The following is a 25,228-nucleotide window of genomic DNA, read 5'->3' as shown; positions in this document are numbered from 1 at the left end:
GTGATGGCCCCCACTGAGTGGTACTCACAGCCTAAAAAATCTGTTATTTGCTCAGTTCTGCTACATAATAAATACACTTCTGCATTATGTATTTGTTGCATTGCATAGCTATTGATGGAAATAAATTAATAATAGAAGCCTGAAACTAACTTTACACTGATGGTTTAAACACTCCATCAGTTATTTTTTCCTTAAAGAAATTGTGCTAGGCACAGGCACTTGTAGCACTCTAGGTAACATTATACACTGTGTGTTTCAAAGGACATGGTTGTTCACAGCCTCTTATATAACCTCACTGTAATGGTATTAGCCTCTTCTTAATCATCAGTCTTTTTGATAAGATAGGTGTGTACCTTTTACATCACTGAGTTGGTCATTTTTTTACAAATTGGTTTTACATTCATTCATTGACAAGAATCAATAGCATCTGGATTTCATAAGCACAGTTAGATAAAATAGGTACTGGATTTTTATTATGAACTTAATTTTGGTATTTCTGACAATGTTGATTTCATAGGATCTCACCTTCATTCACCTTTTTGGGAACACTTGGAAGTAGAATATGACTGAGATATAGGCAGTTCTCTGAAGCACGTTTAATGACTGTCTTCAATGTAACACTACACCAGCACTCACATCTTTTGGGGTTGTGTGACTGGCGTATGTCTTCAGTGACTGATCAGAAGGGTGCACAGTAGTGTTCTCTGGTCCCTAAGAATATGATTCTTATGGCTCAAATCTCTTTTAAAAGGACTTTTATAGTAATTAAAAAAAAAAAAAAAAAAAAAAAAAAAAAAGGATTCTTAATGTCAGGTAAATAACAGCAGTTGCAGCAGATGAACAAGCAAAACTGGCATTGTGGTTACCTGTTGATGACCAGCCTGGAAAAGCAAAACGTGGGAAGGTTATCACATAAAAGAAGATGATGCAAACCACAGAAATAATCTGTCTGGATCAATTTTTGCCATCTCAGATGGTACAGGCGATTCAACTGCCTCATGGATTTGAGAAGGCTCCCTATACTTATATCCCAAAACAAGGTAAATTTTGTTGATTTTTATATCTTGCCCTGCAACAATCCTCAAGCATTTCTTAAAAGCTATGGGCCAAAAGAAACAAAGCTACATTTATGCCTAGCTTTATCTGTGTCACTGGAGACCTTAGGCTTAGTGGGCATCCTCAGAGTATATGCAGCATCTCATATTAGAAAAGGCATCAACAGTAACCAGGAACATTTTTATGCAGAAGAATGGCTTGAAGCATCGTCATCTCCATAAGCAACAAATAATGCAATGTTTAAAGAGCTTAGGATGGAGAGGACACAGACCTTAGCTTACTGAAGTTTCAAATCCTTATCTTCAAATGCACTGCTGTGACTGCTTAGGTATTTGTTGCTTTGAGTGTACAGGAAGTTAAAAGGAAAACCCTCGCTTCTACCTCCCCAGTCACTGCAGCAGGGCAGTCTCATAAAAAAACATGAAACAGAAAAAGAGAATCTCTGTAATGATGGAGTGTGACCTTTTTGTCTGCAAAAGCAGCGAGCTGGGTCTAAGCTGGGTCTAAGCTCCTCTCGGGTCTGCAGTGCGTGCACTCAACACTATCACATCCTCACACTCAGGGTCAGGCTTCTCCCTTCCCAGCCAAGTGCCCTGCCTTGAATCTTACCACAGAGTGGTTTGGGTTGGAAAAGACCTTAAAGACCAGTTCCAGCCCCCTGCCACGGGCAGGGACACCTCCCACCCCAAAACCCCATTACTGCTGATTAAAGAGAGCTCAAAGCCCCCTTGCGAGCTGCCTGAAGGGCTCTACCGACCCTGTGGGGCCGGGCTGGGATAACACTCCCCGCACCACACGGGCAGAGCGCGGTGAATGATTAGGGTCAGGACCCTTATCAGGCGGACACAGCAGCTGCAGTACCCAGACAGGAATCGGAGCCCTACCACCAGCCCCCAAACGCCGGCTGCGAGCCACCCGCAGCCGCCAGCCTCCTCCCCGCCCCTCTCCGCCCCGTTATGCCCGCATGCGCGGCCCCGGGAGCCTTCCGGTAACGGAGAGGGATGGAGGCAGCGGGCTGCCGGGCCCGGGCTCTGCTGCTGCCGCTGTGGTGCTGCCTGCTGGCCGCTGCCCCCCGCCGCTGCGCAGGTTAGCCCCGGCCGCCGCCATGAGGGCGGCGGCGGCCGCCATGAGGGGGGGGCTCCGCCGCCGCCGGGCTCGGTGGCGACCGGGTTGTGGGGGGACGCGGTGGTGATGGGTGTTTGGGCAGCTGTTTTGAGAGAGGGGTGTCGGGCACGGCAGGTATTTTGCCTTCCTGCCCCGGTGCTGGGCGTTGTGAAGTGCGGTGGGTTGAAGTGGGGGGGGTGTTGGAGGGCGCCGCCCGCGCGCTGTGCCCCCTGTGGGGCTGTGTGCCTCGCGTCTGGCACACCCGGAGGAGCACAGGGTGGATTTTGGGGTCCACGCTGTGTGTTCGTGGTAGGGCCCGGGCAGAGAAGCAGCCCTGGGAGCTCTGCTCTTTGTTTTTTTTTCGCTCGTTGGATCTGTAGCTCCGTTCTGTGGGCATCGCCCCCAAATTCCGACCGCGAACTGGAAGCGCCGTGATACCTGCGGCTGCTTGCGTTAGCCTACAAGCCTCACAGGAGATAATGAACGTGCCGTACACCGCTTGGAGGCGCAGAAGTAGCTGCTCTGTTAGTGACCTGTCCCTTTCTGCCCTGTCAAAACCAGCGGTCCCCCTTCTAAAAGCTCTGGGGACAGCCCTGGGTCTGCACAGCTGGGTCGTCTTTGCCATGTGTTTGGTTGTGGCTTTACATGTTTTTTCATCCTCACCCATTAGAGGCCTCCTTTTCTTCCCATGCTGAAAGGCTGAGCTAAATTTTCCATCGTTTCTGCCTAATGGACTATTTTTTTTTGTTCTCTTGCTGGATGGCTTTTTGTCAGGGGAGGTTCGGGTTGGATATTAGGAAAAGGTTCTTCACCGAGAGGGTGGTCAGGCACTCACGTTTATTTTAGTTTATTAAAGTACGGCAGGGGAAGGATGATAGGCAGTTGTGCTATACGTTTTTTTCCCTTTCATATCTTGTTTTTGTGTCAGTCTAATGTCTTGCAATGTTGTCCTCAATACCAGCATTGTTATGCTTTATGTGAAGTAACGTGAATTAATTTTAAATGTATACTAGTAAAATAAGCTAGCCACAAATCTTGATTTTAGAGATGAACTTGAGTCTTCCTTTCGATTTGTTATGCAAAGTTTGATTCTGATTAGTTGCTCACTATCTACGTTAGTCTTAGACGCTCTTGTCTAGTCTCTGTTTCTATCATGATAAACCTGAGCTTTTCTGTGACTCCTACTATTTAAATTATGCTAGAAATCTAAAACACATGGGTTACAGAAATCTTGGAAATCCTTCTGGCTTATTGTAACTTCATGCATACCTGTGTAAGCTGGTACAGTTGTAATATGCGTTCAAGTTAAATTCTTTACAGATAAGGGAAAAGGATTTCTACATGGAAAAGGATTATTACTTTTTTTAATGTCTTCTATCAAGTGCCATTTGGAATCAAAACTTAAATTTAATTGAAATATGCAGGCAAAATATTTTTAAGTGTGTATAAGAAAGGTAATTGAATATTTTTCTCCACAACTTTAAAACGTGTTTACTAAGCAATGGAAGGATTATCATTGAGATCTTGCCTTAAACAACTGTACGTCAAGGTTATCTGTGTCAGACTGTTGGGCTTGGGGAAGTTATTCAAAAACTTCAGTTTAAGTACAGGCTTGATATGATTTTTACATCTTAAACAGGGGTTTTTTTGTTTGTTTGGTTGGTTTTTTTTGTTTTTGTTTTTGTTTTTTTTTTTCAGAGGAAAAATAATTCATCTCTTATCTCCTCTGTTGTGAAGCCTGCTAGAATACAGCATTAAAACAGTTATGAAGGACTGTTTAGGAGATGTAATCATATGTATACTTTCATGCTATACTTCTCTTTGTAATTCAAATAGGAGACCAAAAAAAAAACCACTTCCCTTTGAGTGAAATGGTGTATTATTTTAAATAACTTTTGATCTGACAACTTCTAGTTTTGAAACAGTTTTAAAGGTTCACAGTAAGTTTATAAGATAGGTTTTTGCTGCTTGAGGAAAAAGCAACTAAATTTGTTGACATTGTAAATCTCTCCATGGGAGTATCTGTAGATCACAGCAGTGGATTGTGAGCCTTGCTATCTTCGACAAATTCTCTCTCTTCATCTGTATCAGCCATGAGCTAGAAGGCAGTATTTAATGTATTCGTGTGGATTATTCACGGAAAACACCAGAAAATTAAAATACATTGAAAAACAATTAGTAGATTTTTAAAGGGTATTTTTTTGATGCTGCTTTTTTGATTTATTGTCCCTGAGATGGGGATTTAAAGTGGTTTGGTTGATGAGGAACTGGAAGCTTGGGCAGCGGTGCGTGCTTCTTGTCTTTGTGATTGAATCAGTCAGCTGAATCAGTAATGCTGGAATAAATGTTGCTTTGCATATCTGGTTTCTTGCAAAACCATGAAACCTCTCTGGGAAGGCAATATTACCAAGCTTACTCCTGCATTCTAGGATTATTGTTTATTGGGGGGTAGGTGATTGGTTTAGGTAAGCAAACACAAAACACTGGAAGTAGGGGTTACTTTGTGAAGGGATGGGTGTGGAACAACGAGCCATGTCCGTGTTATCGAGAGCAAACGTTAAATCAACCTGAATTTCTGCTATTTTAGAATGAAAGGTGTGTGGATAGAAGAGTTCTGATTGCATACAATTTTGGTTCAGTATTGCTTTTGAATCTATACCGTGTACTGATCTCGTAACATACATTATTTTCTCCAGTATGCTTAAACTACTACAGTATGATTTTCCACCTTGCTAAGACGCGTTACAGTTTGCTGTCAACGTCACGTTACATGGATGCTTGCTAACAGTCTGTGGTAGAAGAGCATAAGCTTATCAAAACTGCCTTTAGCTGAGTGGGAGGAGCTTGCGATTGCTTGAAGCAGCCGGAGTGGAACTGAGCGGTGTCCCAACAAGCTGGAGAAAGGTCCCGGAAAAAGGCCTGCTGGCACCGAGAAAGGACTTGTGCAGGGGCTTTGTTCTTAGCCAAGCAGAAAGTGACAAATGATGGTCTAAATATCAGTTATATCAGTTCTACAGCCCCACCCCCCCCCAAAAAAAAATAATTAAATAAAGATCTATGGTGTTACAGTGCCTTGAGCTTTTGTCTAGAAGTTTAGTTGCCGTGCTGGAGAAAACCCAAGAAGTGTTGGGGCAGAGTCGTGTCAATTAGAATGGGAAGGTTAGGTCATGTTTCTTGTAAGCCGGGCTCCATTTATAAATTTCTGCCAGAGTGTTGTGACTTTCTGAATTACAGTGTTCCAGGGGAGCACAGCCATTTGGAGAGAATGCAGAAGAGAAGAATGAAAGTCATTCGGAAAGCTAGGAAATTTGACCGAAAAAGTAAAATGAAAAGAACCGTAGCTGTCATTTAGGTTTCTCTTTGTCATTCGTCTTTAATCTAGCTTCAAATACGTAAGAGTCTGATGCTTAGAGAGAATAAAGAGATGCACTATAAGATTATAAAAGAATAGTGTGCTTTAGTATCCATAGACATGAGCTAGATGTGTGTAGAGGAGATTGCTGTTACACTCCTGGTTTTGCAGGACTATAAATGACAGCTAAGCAAGCATCTTTGTCATACAGAAACTTGGTCTGGTCTGTAAAGATCAAGATCTCCAACAGAAACTACTAAGAAATCTGATTTGGGAGGTTTTTTACTTCCAATTCACAGAAAGCTTTCTGTAATCCCTAATAACAGGGATAGGGAAACATTTCAGGAGATCGGAGGCCTGTAAAAAGAGGCCATGCATTGGTGGCAGCCACAAAGCTTCACTACATAAACCTCTGATGTACACAGAACAGCCACCAGCTTTCTCCAGCGTGAGCTGTAGGTGACGTTGAAAGGTTTCTTCCAGCTCAGTTCCTGTGCTTGTATCGGATGAAGGAATGATTAGGAACTGTTAAAATGTGACTCGATTATTGTTACCTTTTATTAAAGTCAACCAAAGAGGTTTCTTAGAGTATAAATCTGAAGTTAGATCTCTGATTGTATCCTTCCTTTTATCTCCAGCAGAAGATGGAGTGAACAAATGAAAGCAGAACAATTCAATAAATAATTATTTAAATTATCAAATTTGATATCCTCGTGAGGGTTGTTTGAGTTATGAAGATTGTCTGTGAGGATTGGGTCTTTATAAAGCAACAATCTGTCTTTCCTGCCAGGGCAAGGAGGAAAGTACCTAATCCTGCTCAGGGTAGATCTACAACAGGCGTTGTGGTGTTTTAGGTTTTTTTTCATCTATATTTCACATCAGATGAAGCCAAAAGGCCATCTAGTCTGGTGTTTGCAGCAGCTAGAAGCAGAGCAGGAAACAACAAAAGCAAACACGTGGTGCCAGCTGACGGCCCAACCTTCCGGCAGTCGGTAGCGCCGAGACTTTCTGTCTGACTCAGCTCACGAACCAGGCGAGAGCTCGGTGCTGACAGCACTGCGGGAGGGAATTCCGCAGCCCCAGCGTTCAGTGAAGCGGCACTTTCATTCTCCTGAGTAAAGTGGAGTTGCTGGTGCTGGTGCTTTCCAGCTTTGCATTGCAGGGATGGCAAAGTTTGCTGCTTTGAAGGCCGAAGAGTGTCTTACCCCTCCCAGGATAGAGCTATTCTGTACCTGGGGTTGTCCTCTTCACCATCTTTTCCCCTTCTTGAAAACTGCTGAGCACTGGCCGCAAATGCTCACGCTTGTACAGTGTTATGTTCAACACCACTGAACGGCTTTCTGAAAAATTAAAGCCGTACGATTTTCTGTGGGGAACTGGTACAAGTTACTTCTAACTCTGTAATGGATTTTTAGGTCATTTTACAGGTCTCTGAATGGCATGTTTCTGTTTATTAACGGTCTCTAAAGGCTGTCGTGTGCCAGGGAAGACAGCTCTGGATGCCTGGTTCCAGCAGTTTGTAAGGAGGATTGCGAAAGGGTGAACATCAGGCTGGAGTCCACGGTGTTCAAACCGGCAAGAGGAAGTTCTCCGAGAAAAGAGGCAGTCACATCTGAGACTCGTGACAACCTTCTGGGCCTGTTACTAAAATTGCTGTGGGATAAAGACCTTCTGAATTCACTGTCCAACCATCAAAAAGGGTTGCAGCAGAATTCGGAGTAATTTCCTTGTCCAGATAGGCCTCAGAAAGCCTCAATTCCCACACCAAACAAGGGAAGTGTTGCTGGTAGCTTGGCACCTTTTGTGGTAGCTATCGGTTCATTTCCCAAAAAGCTTTATGCTTTCCTGATAGCAGCCTTCACTGCAAAACCACTGTGTTGTGGTTGGAAAAGTATTTGAACTTTATCTTGCAATAAAACCTATGGGGGGGGGAAAAATTATATTCATAAGTAAACTAACCTCCTCTTCTCGGTGAGCTTCCTTATCCATTTTGCTGCTGTTGAAAGAGATGATTTTGATACTTTTTAGTATAGGGGGAGATTTTAAGCTTCTGCAAAACTGTTGAATGTGTGTGATGCTCTTATGTTCCATGTTTAGATAGAGTTAAAAAAAATAAATAAATAAAAAAAATACTACTTAGATTTCTATGAAGGCCAAGTGTGTGGGTGCAGGCACGACCCCGTTGAACTGTAAGTAGCAGTTTCCAACAACTCTTCCCTTCTGCCTTCCACTGTGCCCCCCGCAATTAGTAGTTAAAATCAAAGGTACGGGGGGAGAAAGAAGCACACAGTTTTCTTACCGATGGCTTTACAAGAATAGTGAAGTAGTGTATTGATGGCTATAAGGTTTCGTGTGGTTTTCAGAGTCATGCTGTTGGCTCCTTTTCTGGGGTATGCCTGGGATGGAAAAGTCCTACAACGCCTTCATAAGTGCCATCTGACTGAAGCCTTTCGGGGGAGGTTCAGTGGGTGGGAGGGGACAAAAAAAAAAAAAACCTTCTGAAACATCGGTTTAAATAATTAGCTGAAATCTGTATTTCATGACGTTTCCCAATTTTAATTTGAGTGCTTGAGTTCATACCAAGTGCCGTGAAGTTTTACAGATTCATTTGGAAAAGCGACAGCAAATGTCAGAGCCCAGAGCTGCACTTCTGCAGTGTTGTTTGTATCCAGAGACAGGATATGATTATTGGCTGTGGTATTCACTAGCTGTAGAAAAAGCTTGCCTAGCTTAAAACGTTGAAGTCTGACACCAGCTTTCAAAAACTTGGGGCAATAGGGTAACTGTTCAGAACAAGAATCTCAAAACAATCCTGCTACCAGACTTCCTTTTTCCTCTCCGACCCCCATGGAAAAGCTTTAATAACTCTTACTGTAAAGCCGCGTACAACATGTAAGATAAGGATTTGAAAATGAAACTAATTATCGTAATGCATCATCACTTTTTTTTTTACTGGTGCTGGAGCTCTTGGAGGTGCACGGTGAGTCTCAACTAATACGATGTTACCCAACGCTGCCTTCTACAGTGTGCTCAGGGCTCCCTGTAAAGAATCTACCTCGGGCGTCTCCTGCTGTAAAGCCTTCTGTTTAGCCCTGCCACGGCAGGCTCTTTTTTTGTTTTTGTTTTTGTTTTTGTTTTTGTTTTTTTTTGTGCGTTTTGCTGGAGAACTACAGAAACTGGCTTAGTGCCTGCTACTGGAAGCTGTTCAGACCTCGGCAGTTAAATGATGCTCTCAAAAGATGTTTTTCTCTCATACCGTCTATTAAGATAATTTACCAATAATTATTTACACAGAGACTGAGTGTATGAATGACTTTTTTTCTTTTCCACCCTGCTTGCATCTGCTCTGTAAGCCAGAGTCTGGTTTAGGATAGTGTTACTAGAAAACTTTCAGACCAAACGTTGTCCCTGTTATAACATTGTAGCCTCACTGTTTTGAAGTAGTGCCATGGACTGGTGTCAAAGGAAAACATACCTTGAAAGTAGACAGATAATGTTCAGTTTGCCTAAATACCAGAATAATTCCTTCCCCTGCAGCATTATTACTGGTTCGATAGCTGAATTGTGCCCTAAGGGGAGCACCTAGGACACTCTGCATATCTCAGAGTTAATGGTAACTATAAGGCAGTAATGAAACAGGGCTTTATTAATCACTTTTTTTTTTTTTGAAAGGTGGAAAAATACAGAAGGAGAGAGCTATCCTGCAGGTGGTTCCAGCATGTGTCCTTCCCTCTTGTTGGCAGTCTGCCTTTCAGAAGTCAGGTCTCCTCTTTCCCTTGATGTTTTGGTCATTCGTATCTGCATCCTGAGACTTGAACCCTGCCCTCCTTAGGTCTTTTATGTGCCTCCTTAGGTCTTTAATCATGCCAAAGACACGATTACCCTGAGTGAGGTACAAGATCCTGAACGGGATTTACGTTCAAGGCTGTACACTGAATTTGTGACAGTAATACATGACATAAAACGAGGCTGGAAAGCTCTACCTGTCCCACAGCCGTGAGATGACAGCAGCGGGTTAATCCCTAGCAGTTTGCAGCTGAGATCCAGATGTCGAATCCAGCCAACAAAATGCTGGTTAAAGGCCTTCCGACTGCATATAATCAGCCTGTGGCCGTGAACTACAGGCGCTGAATGCTACATCTGTACGTGCTTTTAAACGGGAAGTGGGAGGAGGACCTTAAACAAGGAGGAGAGAGCTTGTATGGTCAGATGAGCGAAGAAGCTGCTTGATGCGCAGCTCCTAGGCTGTATGTTGAATGTCATTTGCATAGCGTGTTGTGGTAGGTTTTTGTTTTCATTTTGGTTTGTTTTTTAAACTCAGTGAAATGTTTATTGATATTTCATAACTCTCTACTTTTTTTTTTTTTTTTTTTTTAACAAAAGTGGTTTCTCAGTTTACGTAAAAAAATATTTATCCCAGTCCTTATATATGTCTGCTACTTTCTTATAGGCCAAACCGATTTGAAGAGTCCTCAGGATATTCAGGTCTATGTTGTAAATACAAACTTCACTCTAAGGTGGAACTACACGGGGAATGATACCAATGTCACATTTTCAGCCGAATATCAGTGGTAAGTAGTAGCTTTATTCAGAGCCAGAAGTATCTGACGCTTATTTGTGTAGAAGAGAAAATAATTTATTGATTTATGACTATGCTTCTAAATGCTGCTGTCTAAAACTTCTAGAGACTTTGAAATTCAGAAAGTAGAAGCAGGAAGACTAAGTCTTGAACTGAAGCAGAATCCTAGTATTGTCCTTCATGTTTCTATCTTATACGTAAAATTACATTGTTCACTGGTGGTGATGCTTTATAAACGCAGACCTCATTTAGTAATAATTCTCCAAGAATCACTGAGGTACTGAGAAGATAAACTGGTACACTTGGAAGTGTAGTTTTTAGATTTTGTGACTCTACTCTTGTTTTTGTTTTGTTTTTATTTGAGCTAGATTGTGTCAAAAGACACCCACACACACGTGCACAGATCTCAAGAAAATTTTCAGTGTAGATATTGAATAATCTGTCAATGTATTTATGAATCTAGATTTCTCATCTGCAAATTTTAATGACTAGATGAATCAATCTTTGTTCTTAAATGTTAGCTTGGTTTTCTTTTTTTTTTTTTTTTTTTTCATATACCAATACTTATGCATGCTTATATAAGCATAGACATATGTGTTTGGTATTTTGTGGTACTATCCTGACAGACAAATATTTAAAAACACTTCTAAGATAAAATAGCTTAAGAAGTTCTTTTATTTTTGGATTTATTAATGTAAAATTTTGTGGATTTAAAAAAGCTGTCTTTCAATATGTAAATGACAAACAGATACGTTGAAAATTCAGACCACTTAAGTTTTAAAATAAATCTGTAAGGTAAGTGTTGAGGACAAACAATTACTACTTCAAGTCTGCACTTTTTTTTTTGTTTTGTTTTTTGGTGAGATTGTTTGTAATACTTGTATGCAATTCCTGTTTGCTAAAACAGGTATTGCTGTCTGTTAACTTGCAAGAAATAAAGCTTCTGGAAAGCTTTTTTGTCCAACATTTATTGTCAAACTCCATTTTTCTGCTTTTTCTTTTTCCCCTAATCTACACCCCTTGCTTACATTAGAATTATTTTCTTTGGTTCTTTTATGTTTTCTTAAGCATTTATTGCCATTAAGACTTTTAAATTTCTTCCAACAGTTTTATAAAATCCTTACCAAACTAGGGTAATGTATTAAGGGTATAATTTTGGATTTTGACAATTCTTTGATACTGTTCTTAGATGCTGTGTTTACACAGTGAATAAAGCAAATGTTAACTACCAGTCTACAAATTCTGATACTCTTGAGTAATAAGGATAAACTAATTTCATTAATAAATGGTAATATAAACTCAAGGCTGATGAAATAGAGATCCCTAACACCAGTGTAATTGGTGTTAAATGCTAAGCAACCTGACTCTTACTAGCATTAAGAAGAAAAGGATGACTTAGGAGGAACTGATGACTTAGATTGTATTGTAAGTTGTTCTTGTGTGTGTGATATTTTTAACTCACCTTGCAGGTTTGATCCTAAGACAAGTGAAACGGAATGGAAGGAGTTGCCTGGTTGTCAAAACGTCACTGACACAGAATGTGACTTTTCTTCAGCGATAACTGAATACAGTGATGAGCATCTTGTGCGCGTAAGGGCTGAGCGAAAGGAAGACAAATCACCATGGTCTAGTGTTTTTGAAATGATTCCATTTCTTATAGGTATGAGCTCCATATTTACTGCAACATTTTTTTTAGTTACATGTCCTTTTTCACATTACTGGGGAAAAAATGCATGTGGTTTCCATTGCTCATAACATGAACTAGTCACTTTCTCAATCTAAAAGTAATACAAGGTATTTGCAGGTGATAGAATGCTATTATTCTTTCCTTTCTGGAAAGGAAAAGGTATTGAAAGTGATGCTGTTCTTGTGACAGAGTTCTCTATGGCTACTTCTCTAGACTTCTTTAAAAAAAAAAAAAAAAAAAAAAAAAAGATCTCCATATAGTAGACTTCTCTGGAAGTCTTCTACCGACCCCCTGATTTTTCATTATGGTATAGGATGATAGTTGCCTTCCCTCTGTTGTATTAGTTGAGTTGGATTGGCCAAAGTGCAGGATCTGTCATTAAACTCTATTCACCAATGCTCTCTGGGCTCAGTCATCCACCTGTTGGTTTTTTTTACCCAGCAAAGGGTGTACCTGTCCAAGCTAAAATAAGATACTATATGCCATTACTGTGGGTTTATTAACGTAAGTTACTTTTTGGGTAGTATTTCTTTAAACATTCTTGCTTACTTCTTTTTCTTTCATATTTTCAGCTCAGATTGGTCCCCCAGAAATACGTTTGCAGTCCATAAATGGTGTCATTAAAATTCAAGTTTCTCCTCCAGAATCAAATCAGGACCGAAAAATGTGGAATCTGTCAAGTTTTAAATATAATCTGGTTATCTGGGAAAATTCATCTGATGCAGAGGTATGGTTACATTTTGATTTTTGATCTCAACTGCCAAAGATGTACTTTAATTGCTTAATGATCTAAAATTGAACTGTTTAACTATGTAACTGTTTAATTCTGTAACTCAGTATAATTGTTGCTATGCAGTTGGGAAGTTGAGGGTGTTTTTTTTGGTTGGTTTGTGTTTTGTTTTGTTTTCAAGTAGAGGACTGTTGGATATTTTGTGATACAAGCTTTGTATTTCTGTTAAATGCTGGAGCCTAATGCATGAGGAACCAAGTGAAACCATCTCAGATAAGTTGGAGCAGCAGCTACCATCAGCTAAGAACAACAGGGAAGGGAAAGAGTTCAGGGTAGTGGGAAGAAGCATTTACAATGGGGTGTAGATATGTGGAGCTTGACTATCATAGTGCAGTTCTGTGTCATGAAGTTCTTTGTTTTCATATTGTATGTCAGGAGAGTTTAAGGATTCTTACGAGGTCTTAGAATTCTAAATTCTAGAATTTAGAATTTACAGGTTTTTTTTAGAATTCTTACAGAATTTTTAGAATTTGTAAATTCTAGAATTGTAAATTCTCAATTAATTGAGAAATACAAATGCACTATTTTGTCTTCAGAGTATGCACCTGAATGTGTGGTAAGTTCTGCTTTATGTACAGCAGTGCTGCAACCCTACAACTGGACACCCAGTTTCATATGTAAAGGAGTATCTCAGTCTCATGGCTAAGTTTGAAACTTCCCTTTAGCACAAATCAGCCCATATATTATCCTTTGTTCCCTACTTTAGTTTTTTTTGTTGTTGTTGTTTTGTTTTGTTTTTAGGGTATATTTATATAATATAAATAATATTATATAAATGGGCTGAAACCTGGAGGAAAAGATACTTTAAAAATCAGCTAATCTGGAAGATGCTGCTCATATGCTGTCCACAATTCTTTCTGACAGGTCAGAAGTCAAAATATTTTTCCTGTGGATACCATCAGTGGTCTTGCACCTGAGACAACCTATTGTTTAAAAGTCCAAGCAACTCTTTACTATCAAGAAGGCTTATTCAGTCCCATTCATTGTGTAAAAACTACCCGTAAAGGTATAACGTGAAACTATTTAATTTTAAATTGATTATTTATTTAAACTTTTGGAAAGTATATTGTTTTAACACAACAAAAATGCACAGAGATGCCAGGTTCCTACTTCTTTTGGTATAAAAGCAATCTTGACAATTACTTAGTTTTTCTGTTTTAAATCAATATAACGTCACCTATCACTACTATAGTTTTAACAGTACAAAAAGGCTTTCACTGAGGCAAATTCTGTCCATTAATTTGTACTGCAAAAACTACTTTCTCTATATTGGAAAACCGGATATTTTTCGATTTAAATCAGAAGGAAGTGTGTGTAGGCAGAACAAAAGACTCTTGTATATTTGGCAGTAAATGAACATACACATACTTGAGCCAAGCTTAAGAAAACCTCTTTCATGCAAGCCTTGGTGACTTTATTCTTGCAGATTCTGAAGAATGGCTAGGTGGCAGTTTTGCTTACAACTAATGTCTTGTTTTACCTGTCTGAATTTAAATTCTTTTTCACGTTGTTCAAGTGTCTAAGTATTTTTAAATATTTATTTTAGGGGAAAATATAGTGTGGGAATTGAGAAAGTCAAATGCTAGATTGGATGGTACATCAAAACTACTTCATGCTTGCTTGTATGTATTTTACACAATTTTTCTAGGCAAGTCATTGCTGGACCATTTTGTTTACACTAATCTCAATGCATCTGTACTTAATTTTACCGACACTGCTTTTTAACTGGTGCTTGTAATATTAAAGACTTAAATTCCGTGATATATACAGTGTATTAATTTGCCATCTTTATAATGAAAACAGGCAATTTTGATTTTTTTTTTTCTTACTTACTGTATGTGTGCCATCATTTATGTGATAACTGGCCAGTGTGAATTGCTGAACTGAACACTCAGTGAGAAATTGCTGTAAGGCTTTTTAGTAACTCTGGATTTCCTTCCTTTTTTTTTTTTTTTCCATTTTATGCAGTAAATTACTTATTTTGTCCAGCAAATCTGAAAGTTTCTGCTTTGAACATGCAATTTCGTCTGCATTGGAATAATCCATATAAACAACATGTGAACTATACCGTACAGTATCTCCTGTGAGTTAAACAGTTTCTGTATCTCTGTATAAACTAATTATGTAGTTCTAAATGTTATCTATTGTATTTTGCAAACACTTACTGGAAGCTAAATTGAAATACTTCACAAACATGGCTTAAGATATGCAGTATAACAGTGGATAAATCATCTGGTCTTAGCATGGCTTTGAAAGGATTGCAAATAACATCATATTGTATAATGTCAGAATACTAGGCTTGTTTTAAGGGTGTTAAATACTTCATGGAATGGACTATATACAAGCTAAGTAGAATTATAAAATATGAAGTTTGCGTTTCTTTGTGTCTTTAAATTTGAAGAAATTAGATAACTAGAAACAGCAAAATGCTGTTTTTCAAGGTTTCAATTGTCAACATAGTTGATTATTTCTGGTCTGATTCCAACATTAAAAAGAAAATCGGCATGTCTATAAATCTATATCTTCATGTCTAGTTGTAGCACAATTATTGTGACCAGCATCTAAATTATGAGAGATACCTCATAACAAGTAGCATTTTTCTGGAATTCCCTTAGCATGACATAAAAAATAATCAACTTAATAGAGCTGTTTGAAAAATCTTAGTTTGAATTTTTAAAACTTTAAAATCAAATGCAGTTTTCTTTTCTAGTTAGGATTGATTCAGACACTGGTTTGAATTTCCTGATCCAATTGGCTTCATTGTTTCAGTAATTAATGGAAAATAGATGGTTTACTTTTGCAAGAATAGGCCTCTTAATTTTTTGTATGTAGTATTCTAAATGTGAATGTGCTGCTTTGGAATTTGTGGACCCTGTATAAAAACATTATAATATCTCTTGCAGTGGTTTTGAAAAGCAACTTCATGATGATCACTCTGGGAAGTGGCTCAGTGTACCCAGATGTGAAAACATCACAAACACAAAATGCAATTTCACGTCTATCATCACCGTTATTTCTGCATTTTATTATCTCCGTGTGCAGGCCATGAGTGAATATAATAAATCGTGCTTGTCTAAAGAAGTAAAAATAGATCCTCTAAGTACAAGTAAGGAGATGTTTTCTTAAATATTTTCATTTCCTAACCAACTTGAACTTAATGCTAGTATTTGCACAAAGACACTTCCTGGATTAATGAAACTGAATACATAGTTCCCCTACAGAAACTCTGCTGGGAGCCCTGGCCTCTTCAAGTTACACTGGAGTTTTTCCTTGGTCTTCTCTACTCAGCACAGTTGTTTTATATCCCTATATTTAAAATCATATCACTTGTCTTACAAAATTGAAACTCAAAGCATTATATGGCATTTTATAATCTCGTCTATTGCATTAATAATTTTGTGAGATTATACTGCAAATATTCCTTATCTGACTTCTGCCATTGGTGTTATTTTTCTGAGATACCTAGAATTGGTCTCAAAGACAGATAAGGTTGGAAACCAGCACCTCTGTTTCCTTGTGCATCTGCCCTCATCTCCTCCTTGCTCTCTATTACTGCTTCAGCACAAAATTCAGGAGGACAGGATTACGCAAAAACTGAGGTTCAACTCTGAAGAACTTAATGAAAAAGCAATGTCTTAAATCATTATGACATCCAAGTCAAAATATGTAATGCTTTCCAATGTGAAATTAGTGTTTGTAATCTGTTTTGCATATTTTATGTTTTGCTAGAAATGTGAGCTTACTAAAATATTTGACTTCACAAAAAGTTATCAATTATTGAGGTGAAGAAATGTTTGACATGCCGAGTGTAATATTCCATTTCCCTCCATATTAAAGATAGAATCAGTAGCTATTCCATAGGTCAGGTTACCCTTCTCAAAGCTTTTTGTAATTAAATAAGTGACAATTATACAAATGAAACCAAACACTTAAAAGCATCTCAATTTTAACTCAAAGTAAGTGGAAGAGGCTATAAGTGAAAAAGAGGGCCCACATCCTGATCAAATTAAGAAGCATTCTGTAGTTTCGCTTTGATTGGCATGGAGTGAATCCTATTGCCTGCTTATTTCGTGTCACTGAAGCTTGCAAAAACAAAACATGAACTTTCAAAGAAAAAATAACTGAAATATTTCACAGGACCTGCTTCTAAATATAGTTGTTAGTCAAGTCAGTTTTTTAAATACATGGTTTTTAAAAAGTCACAGGTTTAAATTGCAATATTTCAGTCAGTATGTTTATTTGTATATGTCTTGGTTTTGACTTTTTTTGTGTGTGTCTTTAGATGAAATTGGCCCTCCTGGTATAAGAGTGGACATCAGTGATGTTTTGCTGCATGTCCAGATTTCTCCTCCAGGAGGAGATGAAAACAAAGTCATGAGGGAGCGTTATTACTTATCTTACCTGATTGTGTATTGGAAGAATTCATCAGATAATGAGGTATGAACTCATTAAGTACTTAAAACAGCATATGAAATTTGTTATGATATAAATACTACATTTAAGTTCTCCTCAAGAAGCTTATTTTCAGAAAAGGTACATGTACAGTGTATCAATCATACAAACAGTTTATTTTTCTGAAAGAGTCTATAAAAAATTAGCTAAGACTATTTTCATTACAAATTGAGGAGATTTTCATAATTTTCTTCATTCACATAGCCGCACGTGCAATGATTCTGTAGAATTACACAGAGTTTTATAAAGCTGCCAGATGACTCATTTTTTTTAATAGAGGTGTCTTTCAATGTGACTTGTGTGTTGTCTTAATGTAGCTTTCTGCCCCTTAAATTCCTTTCCCACTGTATTTGCAGTATTATTGCCATACGTATCAGAAAACAATGAAGTCTTGCATGCTTTTAGCTCCAGTTTTAATACATCTTTCTATATTCTTTAAATGTTTCTTATAGCAAAACATTGCTACCATAACCAGTAAACGTGTATCTGTAGACTTGCAGAACAAGACAGGAAAAACTGCAGCTGGAAGAATTTAATTTTTGCACACAACATATCACTTCTAAGCTGTAAAATTTCAGTCTGGTAAAAATAGTTTGCTTTTGTCAATAAATGTTTGCTGACTATTCTTGCTTTAGAGTTTTTTAGTTTCTTCTATTTTATTCAATCCAAATGCAAAAGGGTGTCCAACTTCTTCAGCAGAAACCAGAACTCTGTTCTATTTGAGTGGCACCTGTAATGTTTGTGTGTCTTACTCCTCCAAATTTTCTTTTTCAGGAGGAAATAAAAGTGAAAGAGATAAAACAGACAATAGCGACAATCTCTGATCTTACACCTTCAACACAGTACTGTGTAAAAGTAAAAGCATTTTCAGAAGCTTACAACAAAAGCAGTCCCTTCAGCAATGAGGAATGCATCAAAACACCTGGAGGTAGGAATTGCTTGGGACTTGTTATGCCCGTGGAATCAAAATTGTTAACAGTTCGTAAGCCTTTGCAGATCTCATTAAGTAGGAAATACTTGCAATGTGACTTAATGGCCTTACCAAGTTAGCACCCATTTGACCAGAGATCATATCAGCAGTTTGTCACTCTGCTGCTCTGTGTTCTCTCCCATTAGCTATGCTAATGTGGCTTCTGGTCTGACCTGAACAAAATTGCATTTTTTATTCCACAACATACCTCAGTTTAGAAATTCTCACATTAATAACTATAATGACTGCAAATTAAACTTCATCCAGTACAATGACTTGTTAATAGGCAAGCTTTAATTTCAGTCACTTCCTATATATGTTTAGAAGGGAGATCACTGAATACTACATTTTTCAAGAATACTTTATTCTTGAAATTGTCTTAATTATTCTATGAATTAATTGAATAAAAAAGAATCCTGTGCTGAAGTGTGAGGGGACAAATTATAGATGAAGACACTGAGTTGTCATAGATAAAAGCATTTGTGCAAAATGAAAAAGGGTTTGAAGATGGATTACACTCACTCCAAACACTAGGGTATGATAATCTGTTGAATTTAATTTGGCCAGTTATTTTCCATTAAGAGCCTTTAACACTAGAAAAATTAATAAATATCCAAACTGACTTAAAGCTAAGAAAGTTTAATAATTGTGTTATTACTTTCTCACATCATAAGCTCCTGTGTTTTATTAGTATTTGTAGTCCTTGGGTTTTTGTCTTTATCAAGCCTAAGAAGAATTAAATCTTATTTTTTAAGCTTCACAAGGCAAATTCTTTGACTATTTTGCTGGTTAGGTATTACTCTTCCCCCTTCTTTTATTAGTATTCTATTTAGCACTAAGCAGTATAGTCGAGACTCTCTACTGAGAGAGACAGTCTCACAGATCATGCCCTGTATTTCCCAATGTTCTTATATTGCAGCGTGGAATTCTTTTTTCCTTTGATCACTTTTACTAACAGGGAATAGAGATTGAAAAGAACTGATTGTCTCTTCTTGCTTATTTGTAAAGCACCTCCTGGTATCTCCTATTTTAGTGTGTTCAAGCTCCCTTCAGCTTGTTTGAGCCAGAGTGTGTGTTGCCAACTAGAACAGAGACAGTGAGAAGGAAGCTTGCAAAACTCTTTAATTTACACACTGACTAGCTTATACCAATTCAGATAAAGGGTTCCTTTGACGAGAATATTCTGCTATCAAAAGGTGGATTCTGCCTTTGTATACTTCATCCCCAGAGGTCCTAACCTTAAATCTTAGAACTGAGCCTAGCCTGTTAGAAGGCTTTCCATAGTTCCTGGGCTGACGCAGCAATACAGGACTGTGTTTGAGCACGGAGGTGCAATTCATCTCACCTTTCTATACTGACAGCATAAAAACTTGTGCTGAGCTACTGTCTACACTACTGGTGTAGAAAATAGTTGGAACGTCCTTGGGATTGATTTCTTCCTAGGTAAGCATCGAAGAGGAATACATGTAGATGAGTTGCTTGGTAGAGGATCCTTTTTCTCCCTACTGGCTGGGCTGTAGTCATCTGAATCTTAGCGTTGGAGTTCCTTTCCTGTCCAAGAAACAATTGGAGTGCTTTTGTGCCCCTGAAGACCCTGCAAGTCTGGCCAGTCTAGTCATTTCCTGGCTAAGGAAAGGAGGGCCAACTTCACAGTTCTAATTGCCCATTCTCTTTCCATGAGCTATGGGAATTCTTACCCCCGTATCTCTGTCAGTCACATATTATATTCTTTGAGGCTAGAACCTGCACACAGGCAATAGGGTGGTAATAGATTTACATATATCAGGTCCTTCAGGGTTATCTGTCTGCACAGCCTTTCTGTCCTGTTGTCAAAGAGGGAGGGAATAATCGGATCTTGGTTCTGATCCTATATGCAAATGTACGTGTTCTTGTGTTTGAAATCTCTTAGGTTGTGCTTCTAATAAAATTATGTGAGATATAGAATTACATTGTTTTCCTAATGACCATCGTGCCTGGGTATAGCAGTGAAGGAATGTGCTATTTTATGATAAATACTGCAGCAGATTTGGGGGAGGGGGGTCATCTGTTTTAATCTGTGTGGTTTATGAATACCTAGACTGAATGTTTGTTTTTGCTTTTTTTTCACATCCACTTTTTTAGATAAAATGTTACCTCTGATCATTTTAGCAACGTTTGTAACTGCCCTGATTGCTGTCTTGGTTGTGGCTGTACTGATCATTTTTTTCCTGTATCAAGCCTATAATAAAATCAAGTATGTGTTCTTTCCATCATGCACGCCTCCTCTGAACATAGAGGTGAGACAAGATTGATTTTTCTCATTCATTAAGCAGACATACTTTTAGGAAAGAAGTGTAAAATGTTATAGAAAAAGTTTCAGTTCAAAAGTTTCAATTAGTGAACATTTTAATTGTTTATTTGCACAGAGTTGCTAACTTTTTTTATTCCAGTGCATGTATTTACCCTGTATGTGTATGTACTTTTGCCCTGCAATTTGAGACCAGAATAGTTTTCCCACCATGTTATCTGGCTCTAGCCTTTTTTGCCTTCTCCCTGTTGGTTCATGGCATAAAATGAGTACTGTGTCTTACTTGCTTCCTTTCAATTAAGAGCTTGCTATTATTTTCTTGCTGCATAGCACTTGATTTTTATTGCTTCTGGATTGTCTTTCTCCATCGTTGCATTAGACCTCAGTAGTTTCTCTGAAGGCTTCCTTGGAAGGCAAGCATGAGTAGCCTGAAGAGGGGAATTGATTGACTGCAGCCCTGCAAAGCAGGGCTAAGGACATGGGGATACAGCTGGGTGGAAAAACTGGGTATGAGCTGGCAATTTGCACTTGCAGCCCAGAAAGCCAGGCTTAAAATCCTGGGCTGCTTAAAAAGAAGTGTGGCCAGTCAGTGGATGGAGGGGATTCATCCTCTCTGCTTTGCTCTCATGGGACCCCACCTGGAGTGCTGCACCCAGGTCTGGAGCTTCAGTACCACAAGGATGTGGACCTGTGAGAGTGGGTCCAGAGGAGGGCCCTGAAAGTGATGGGAAGGCTGGAGCACCTCTAGTGTGAAGAGAGGCTGAGAGAGTTGAGAAAAACTTTTTACCAAGGTTTGTAGTGACAGGACAAGGGGCAGTGGTTTTAAACTGAAAGGGGATAGATTTACACTGGGAAGAAATTTTTATGATGAGGGCAGTGAAGCACTGGCACAGGTTGCCCAGAGAAGCTGTGGATGCCCCATCCCTCGAAGTGTTCAAGGCCAGGCTGGATGGGGCTTTGGACAACCTGATCCAGTGGGAGGTGTCCCTGCCCATGACAGGAAGGGTGGACTAGATGATTTTTAAAGGTCCCTTCCAGCCCAAACAGTTCTAAGATTCTATGAATAGGGATTGATAAATAATTTTCTGGCTCTTTCATTATTAGAAAGAGGACATCAAATAGATTTATCGCAGAATCACTGAATTGTCTAGGTTGGAAGAGACCTCAAGATCATCGAGTCCAACCTCTGACCTAATACTAACAAGTCCTCCACTAAACCATATCGCTAAGTTCAACATCTTTTAAAGACCTCCAGGGATGGTGACTCCACCACTTCCCTGGGCAGCCCATTCCAATGCCTCACAACCCTCTCAGTAAATAAGTTATTTAGTAGGAGCCAGGTTCAAAACAAAAGTATCTTCAGGCAGGGGGATCTGCAGATCTCCTATGTGGACAGCCTTTGTGGATATGAGAATGGTTATATGGGTCATGTTTGTGGAAGAGAATTGCATGAAACGTCACTAAAACAAACAGAAACCATCTCCATCTCAAGAAGCTGGAAAGAGTTGGGAGTGCCCTTCCAGCCTCTTGTATTCTGTGAAAGCCACGTTGCTTTTCTGACATGTCCTCCACGTACTTTTATGGTCTGAGAATCCATGTGGTCAAAGAACAGTCATTATTGCCTGCTCTTTAAAATTCAGGACATGAAAACGAAAGTCCAATCTTTGCAAACACTTCTACCATGCCCTGACCTAGCAATCTAGATGATTCAAGTCTCAAAGGCAGATGTTGTGCAACTTCTGGCTTTGCTTGGCATAGTATTCAGTGATCCACTTCTGGAATGAACAGAGCATCGTGTCAATGCGGGTATGTTCTGAAATGCAGCAAGAGCTGCTCATCACCGTGCTTTCTTCAGTGTCTCCCAAAATGTAGACCTGAGCAGTGTGTAGCCTTCCTAATGTGTTTCTCCTTCTCACTGATGCTCTTAGGATATGTAGCGTACAGAGCTTTCTGAGTAAAAGTTAAAATTGTAAACCAGTCTCATAATTTCCAAGGGCAAATCTGAATTTCATTAGTTTGTAAGGCAACATTTTAGCTCTTCTGTTTGGTAGAATGCTGGTAACATGGTTGATATGATGTATATTTGACTGAGAACTTTTCTAATGGGTTTGATTTAAACAACTGCTTTTTAGAGTTAAGGCACGTAGGAAGGACAGCAACATGCTGTTGAGAGCTGTATAAGGGGTTGGTATCATGCTGTTGCAGCTTGCTTTCTCTTTCTTCATTCAAACTTTGCTTAATAACTAATAATCACTCGTAGGCTTTGCGAACACACATCTGTCATCCACATGCTATGACATGATCTCTGAAAATGTTCTGAATTAGGGTTTTCCTTTATTTCCTCATAAGGCTAGAGTCAAAGAAATATTGCAATTATATAGGTGATTGACAGCTGCAAACAGCATCTTAACCTCAACTCTTTTACTGTAATCATTCTTTAGTATTTGATTATGTAAATGCAGCTAAACTTCATTGTCATTTTTCATTTGTGAACTTAGGGAAACAGCGTATAATAGGTAGAAAACCTTATGATGCTATTGAATGTGATAAACTAGATTTGTACAACTATGGTGTTAAATGGAGTCATTATTTAGGTGTTAGGCATGAATATTCATCTCTCTTCTCTTTTTGCAGGGATTTGGAGGACAGCTCTTTGGCAGCCCGTATCTGCCCACTGCGGAAGAGCCAATAGAAAGTTGTTATGTCATTGAAAGCATCATAGAAGAAGTAAATCAAAATGATTTCAAAGACTACAAACACTCTAAACAGAGCAGTCGAGATTCAGGGAATTACTCTAATGATGATGATACCTCAGGGAGCAAAGGGTCAGAAGGAATGCTAGAAAAGGAAATAATATAACTTTTAAGGAAGTAAAATTGAAATGCGGGACTAGTAGTGTAATAAACACTTAAACTTTTTTTTATTATGAAAGTCTTGGACTAATGAAGACAGTATGGCTTTGGGATATTTGTGCTGAAGCTTCCAAATTTCCACTGGGTTAGTGGAAAGTCACATTCTCTGCTGCAAGCTGACTGAAGTTAAAACACATTTGACTTCTGTTATCTTACACCATTTTGACTGAATATTCATCCTGTGATAAAAGGAATACCACCTGAATAAAGAGGAACAAATCTGTCCACTTCATATTCTTGAACCTAATAACCTCAGTGAAAGCCTGCTGTGTTCCACAAGCAGGCTTTGAGTGCCAGTGTGTACTTTGAAAGAATACTTAAATTACAGTATTGAGTCCTAGTGTTTACACAGGCAGAAGAAAACTGATGCCAGATACAATTGTAAGAAGTGTGATGTTCTCTTCCAGCCCTTTGGGGGCAGTGGTTTTTGGTTCAGCAGGTCCAGAGCAAAGGATGCAGAGAAACCAGTCTCAGTGAGGCAGCTCCTCTGAGCATCCATGTAAACTTTCGTGGCCACGGCTATCAGATACTTCCGCTGCCTGCCTTTGTGTTCATTAAGCTGTGTCCCTGCATCAGGGTGCTCTTCTCCTACATCACTTGGTAACCTGGGCAAGTTTGGGGAGGAGAAGAGTTAGGAAAGAGGCTTACTCCACTGGAAAGAGAAATTTCACAGTGGAAGCTCTTTGTAAATAGATGTATAGTCAAACTGTATTGTTCTGCATTTAGGATGACAAGCGTCCAAGCCAGATATATGCTGCAGGAAGAAACTAATGAATACTTTAAATAATACTTTGAAAAATGCTTTAATGATAAGACACATTAAGAAGAATATTCTTTTTTCTTCTCTCTCATGATTAGACAACCAGAAGCGTAAAACACTTCTATTTGAATTGGATTTGCCAATGGGAATCTCCTTTAACAAAGGAACTTATTTCTGTAATTAGAATTATCCAAGCTGAATTTAGGACGTCTTCTAACAGCACAGTGAGGATGCTTGTCATTCAAAGTTTTTTTTTCAATTCAGTCTCATTGTATCAACAAACATTTCCTTGTACAAAATACAAAGATGCTGCAATGTTGTTTCACTTTGGTGTGCCACTTTTCTTTTGAACTGATTTTTAAAATAGTTAATTTCTTACGAAGAAATTGATTTAGAGTAAGTTGTTTTTATGTTGCTTGTTGTCTAACATGTAATTGTTGATGTTCAAATGTTTATTTTCAAATGTGACCTAATTTTATAAACTTTGTTACTGTGTTCATGGAAGAACATAATAAATTTTGCACATTTACTTCTTTAAACACTTTCTTAAGCTTTTCTTGGCTCCATATATTTTCAAAATATTGAGATTTCAGCTACATCACATAGAAATTCCCATGACTCTCCAGTTATTGTCCTTCCTAAAAAGTACTATGTGAAAAATATCATATGTAAACTTGATTAGAGCTTAGGTGGGAATGTTGCGTGCACTAGGCCAGTCAGAAAGGAATGCTAATTCATTTTCTGAATCGGGGTTTAAATTGACAGCATGTGAGCATCCCAGTCATCAGGGGCTTGGTAAAAAGCTCCAGTCTGCGGATTGTTGTGAAATATTAGATGAAAGACAGTATGAAGTTGTCTATTTGTGCAGTCTACTCAAGGTAGTTTTGCTTTGAAATAAGTTTGCTGTTCCACTGTGAGAAGGCAACTTGTTTATGCAGCTGTTCCTCTTACTGCTTTATATTGTAGCTGGGCTTCCCACATTTGCGCACGCACGCACACCCTGGACAACCCCAATTTCAGATTGTTTTTCTTAATTGTGATATATGTCTCCACTAGAGCTTGAGGAAATACCTTCCTTTAGGGGATTTTTCAAAAGTAAGGCTATTCTAAACATTTTTTTCTGAAGTATTTTTTGGTTGTTTCTTTTCCTCCCTGCTCCTCTAAGGAAAATGCTTTATCTGATACATGTATTTCAGTAACCAACTGCAGAGCGTTGTTTTGATAGTTGTGAACTGCTTCCAGTGCCACCAGGCATTGTTTGCCTCCAAGTTTCAGCACT

General features: G+C 38.8%; 1 protein-coding gene across 1 annotated transcript; it reads left to right on the top strand.

Moving 5' to 3' along the window:
* The first annotated feature begins 2,048 nt into the window (after positions 1 to 2,048).
* On the top strand, positions 2,049 to 24,405 carry IFNAR1 (interferon alpha and beta receptor subunit 1). The gene is made up of 11 exons (XM_084287402.1): positions 2,049 to 2,142; positions 9,963 to 10,083; positions 11,561 to 11,751; positions 12,351 to 12,505; positions 13,433 to 13,574; positions 14,537 to 14,651; positions 15,472 to 15,674; positions 16,851 to 17,005; positions 17,795 to 17,948; positions 20,112 to 20,266; positions 22,912 to 24,405. Exons 1-11 carry the CDS (start codon positions 2,058 to 2,060, stop codon positions 23,134 to 23,136), a joined length of 1,701 nt encoding a protein of 566 aa, XP_084143528.1. The 5' UTR covers positions 2,049 to 2,057; the 3' UTR covers positions 23,137 to 24,405.
* Positions 24,406 to 25,228: the final 823 nt, after the last annotated feature.

The sequence above is a fragment of the Netta rufina genome (genome assembly GCF_964035555.1).
Source record: "Netta rufina genome assembly, chromosome: 1".
Classification (NCBI taxonomy): Eukaryota; Metazoa; Chordata; class Aves; order Anseriformes; family Anatidae; genus Netta; species Netta rufina.
This window is presented reverse-complemented; position numbering and strand designations above follow the sequence as displayed.

What these genes read in the sequence shown, in the direction of transcription:
- IFNAR1 (XM_084287402.1), top strand. Translation starts at nt 2,058, where the DNA reads ATGGAGGCAGCGGGCTGCCGGGCCCGGGCTCTGCTGCTGCCGCTGTGG. An exon ending in TTTTCAGCCGAATATCAGTG is followed by an intron (nt 10,084 to 11,560) that starts GTAAGTAGTAGC and finishes CTCACCTTGCAG; the next exon opens with GTTTGATCCTAAGACAAGTG. An exon ending in AATAGATCCTCTAAGTACAA is followed by an intron (nt 15,675 to 16,850) that starts GTAAGGAGATGT and finishes GTGTGTCTTTAG; the next exon opens with ATGAAATTGGCCCTCCTGGT.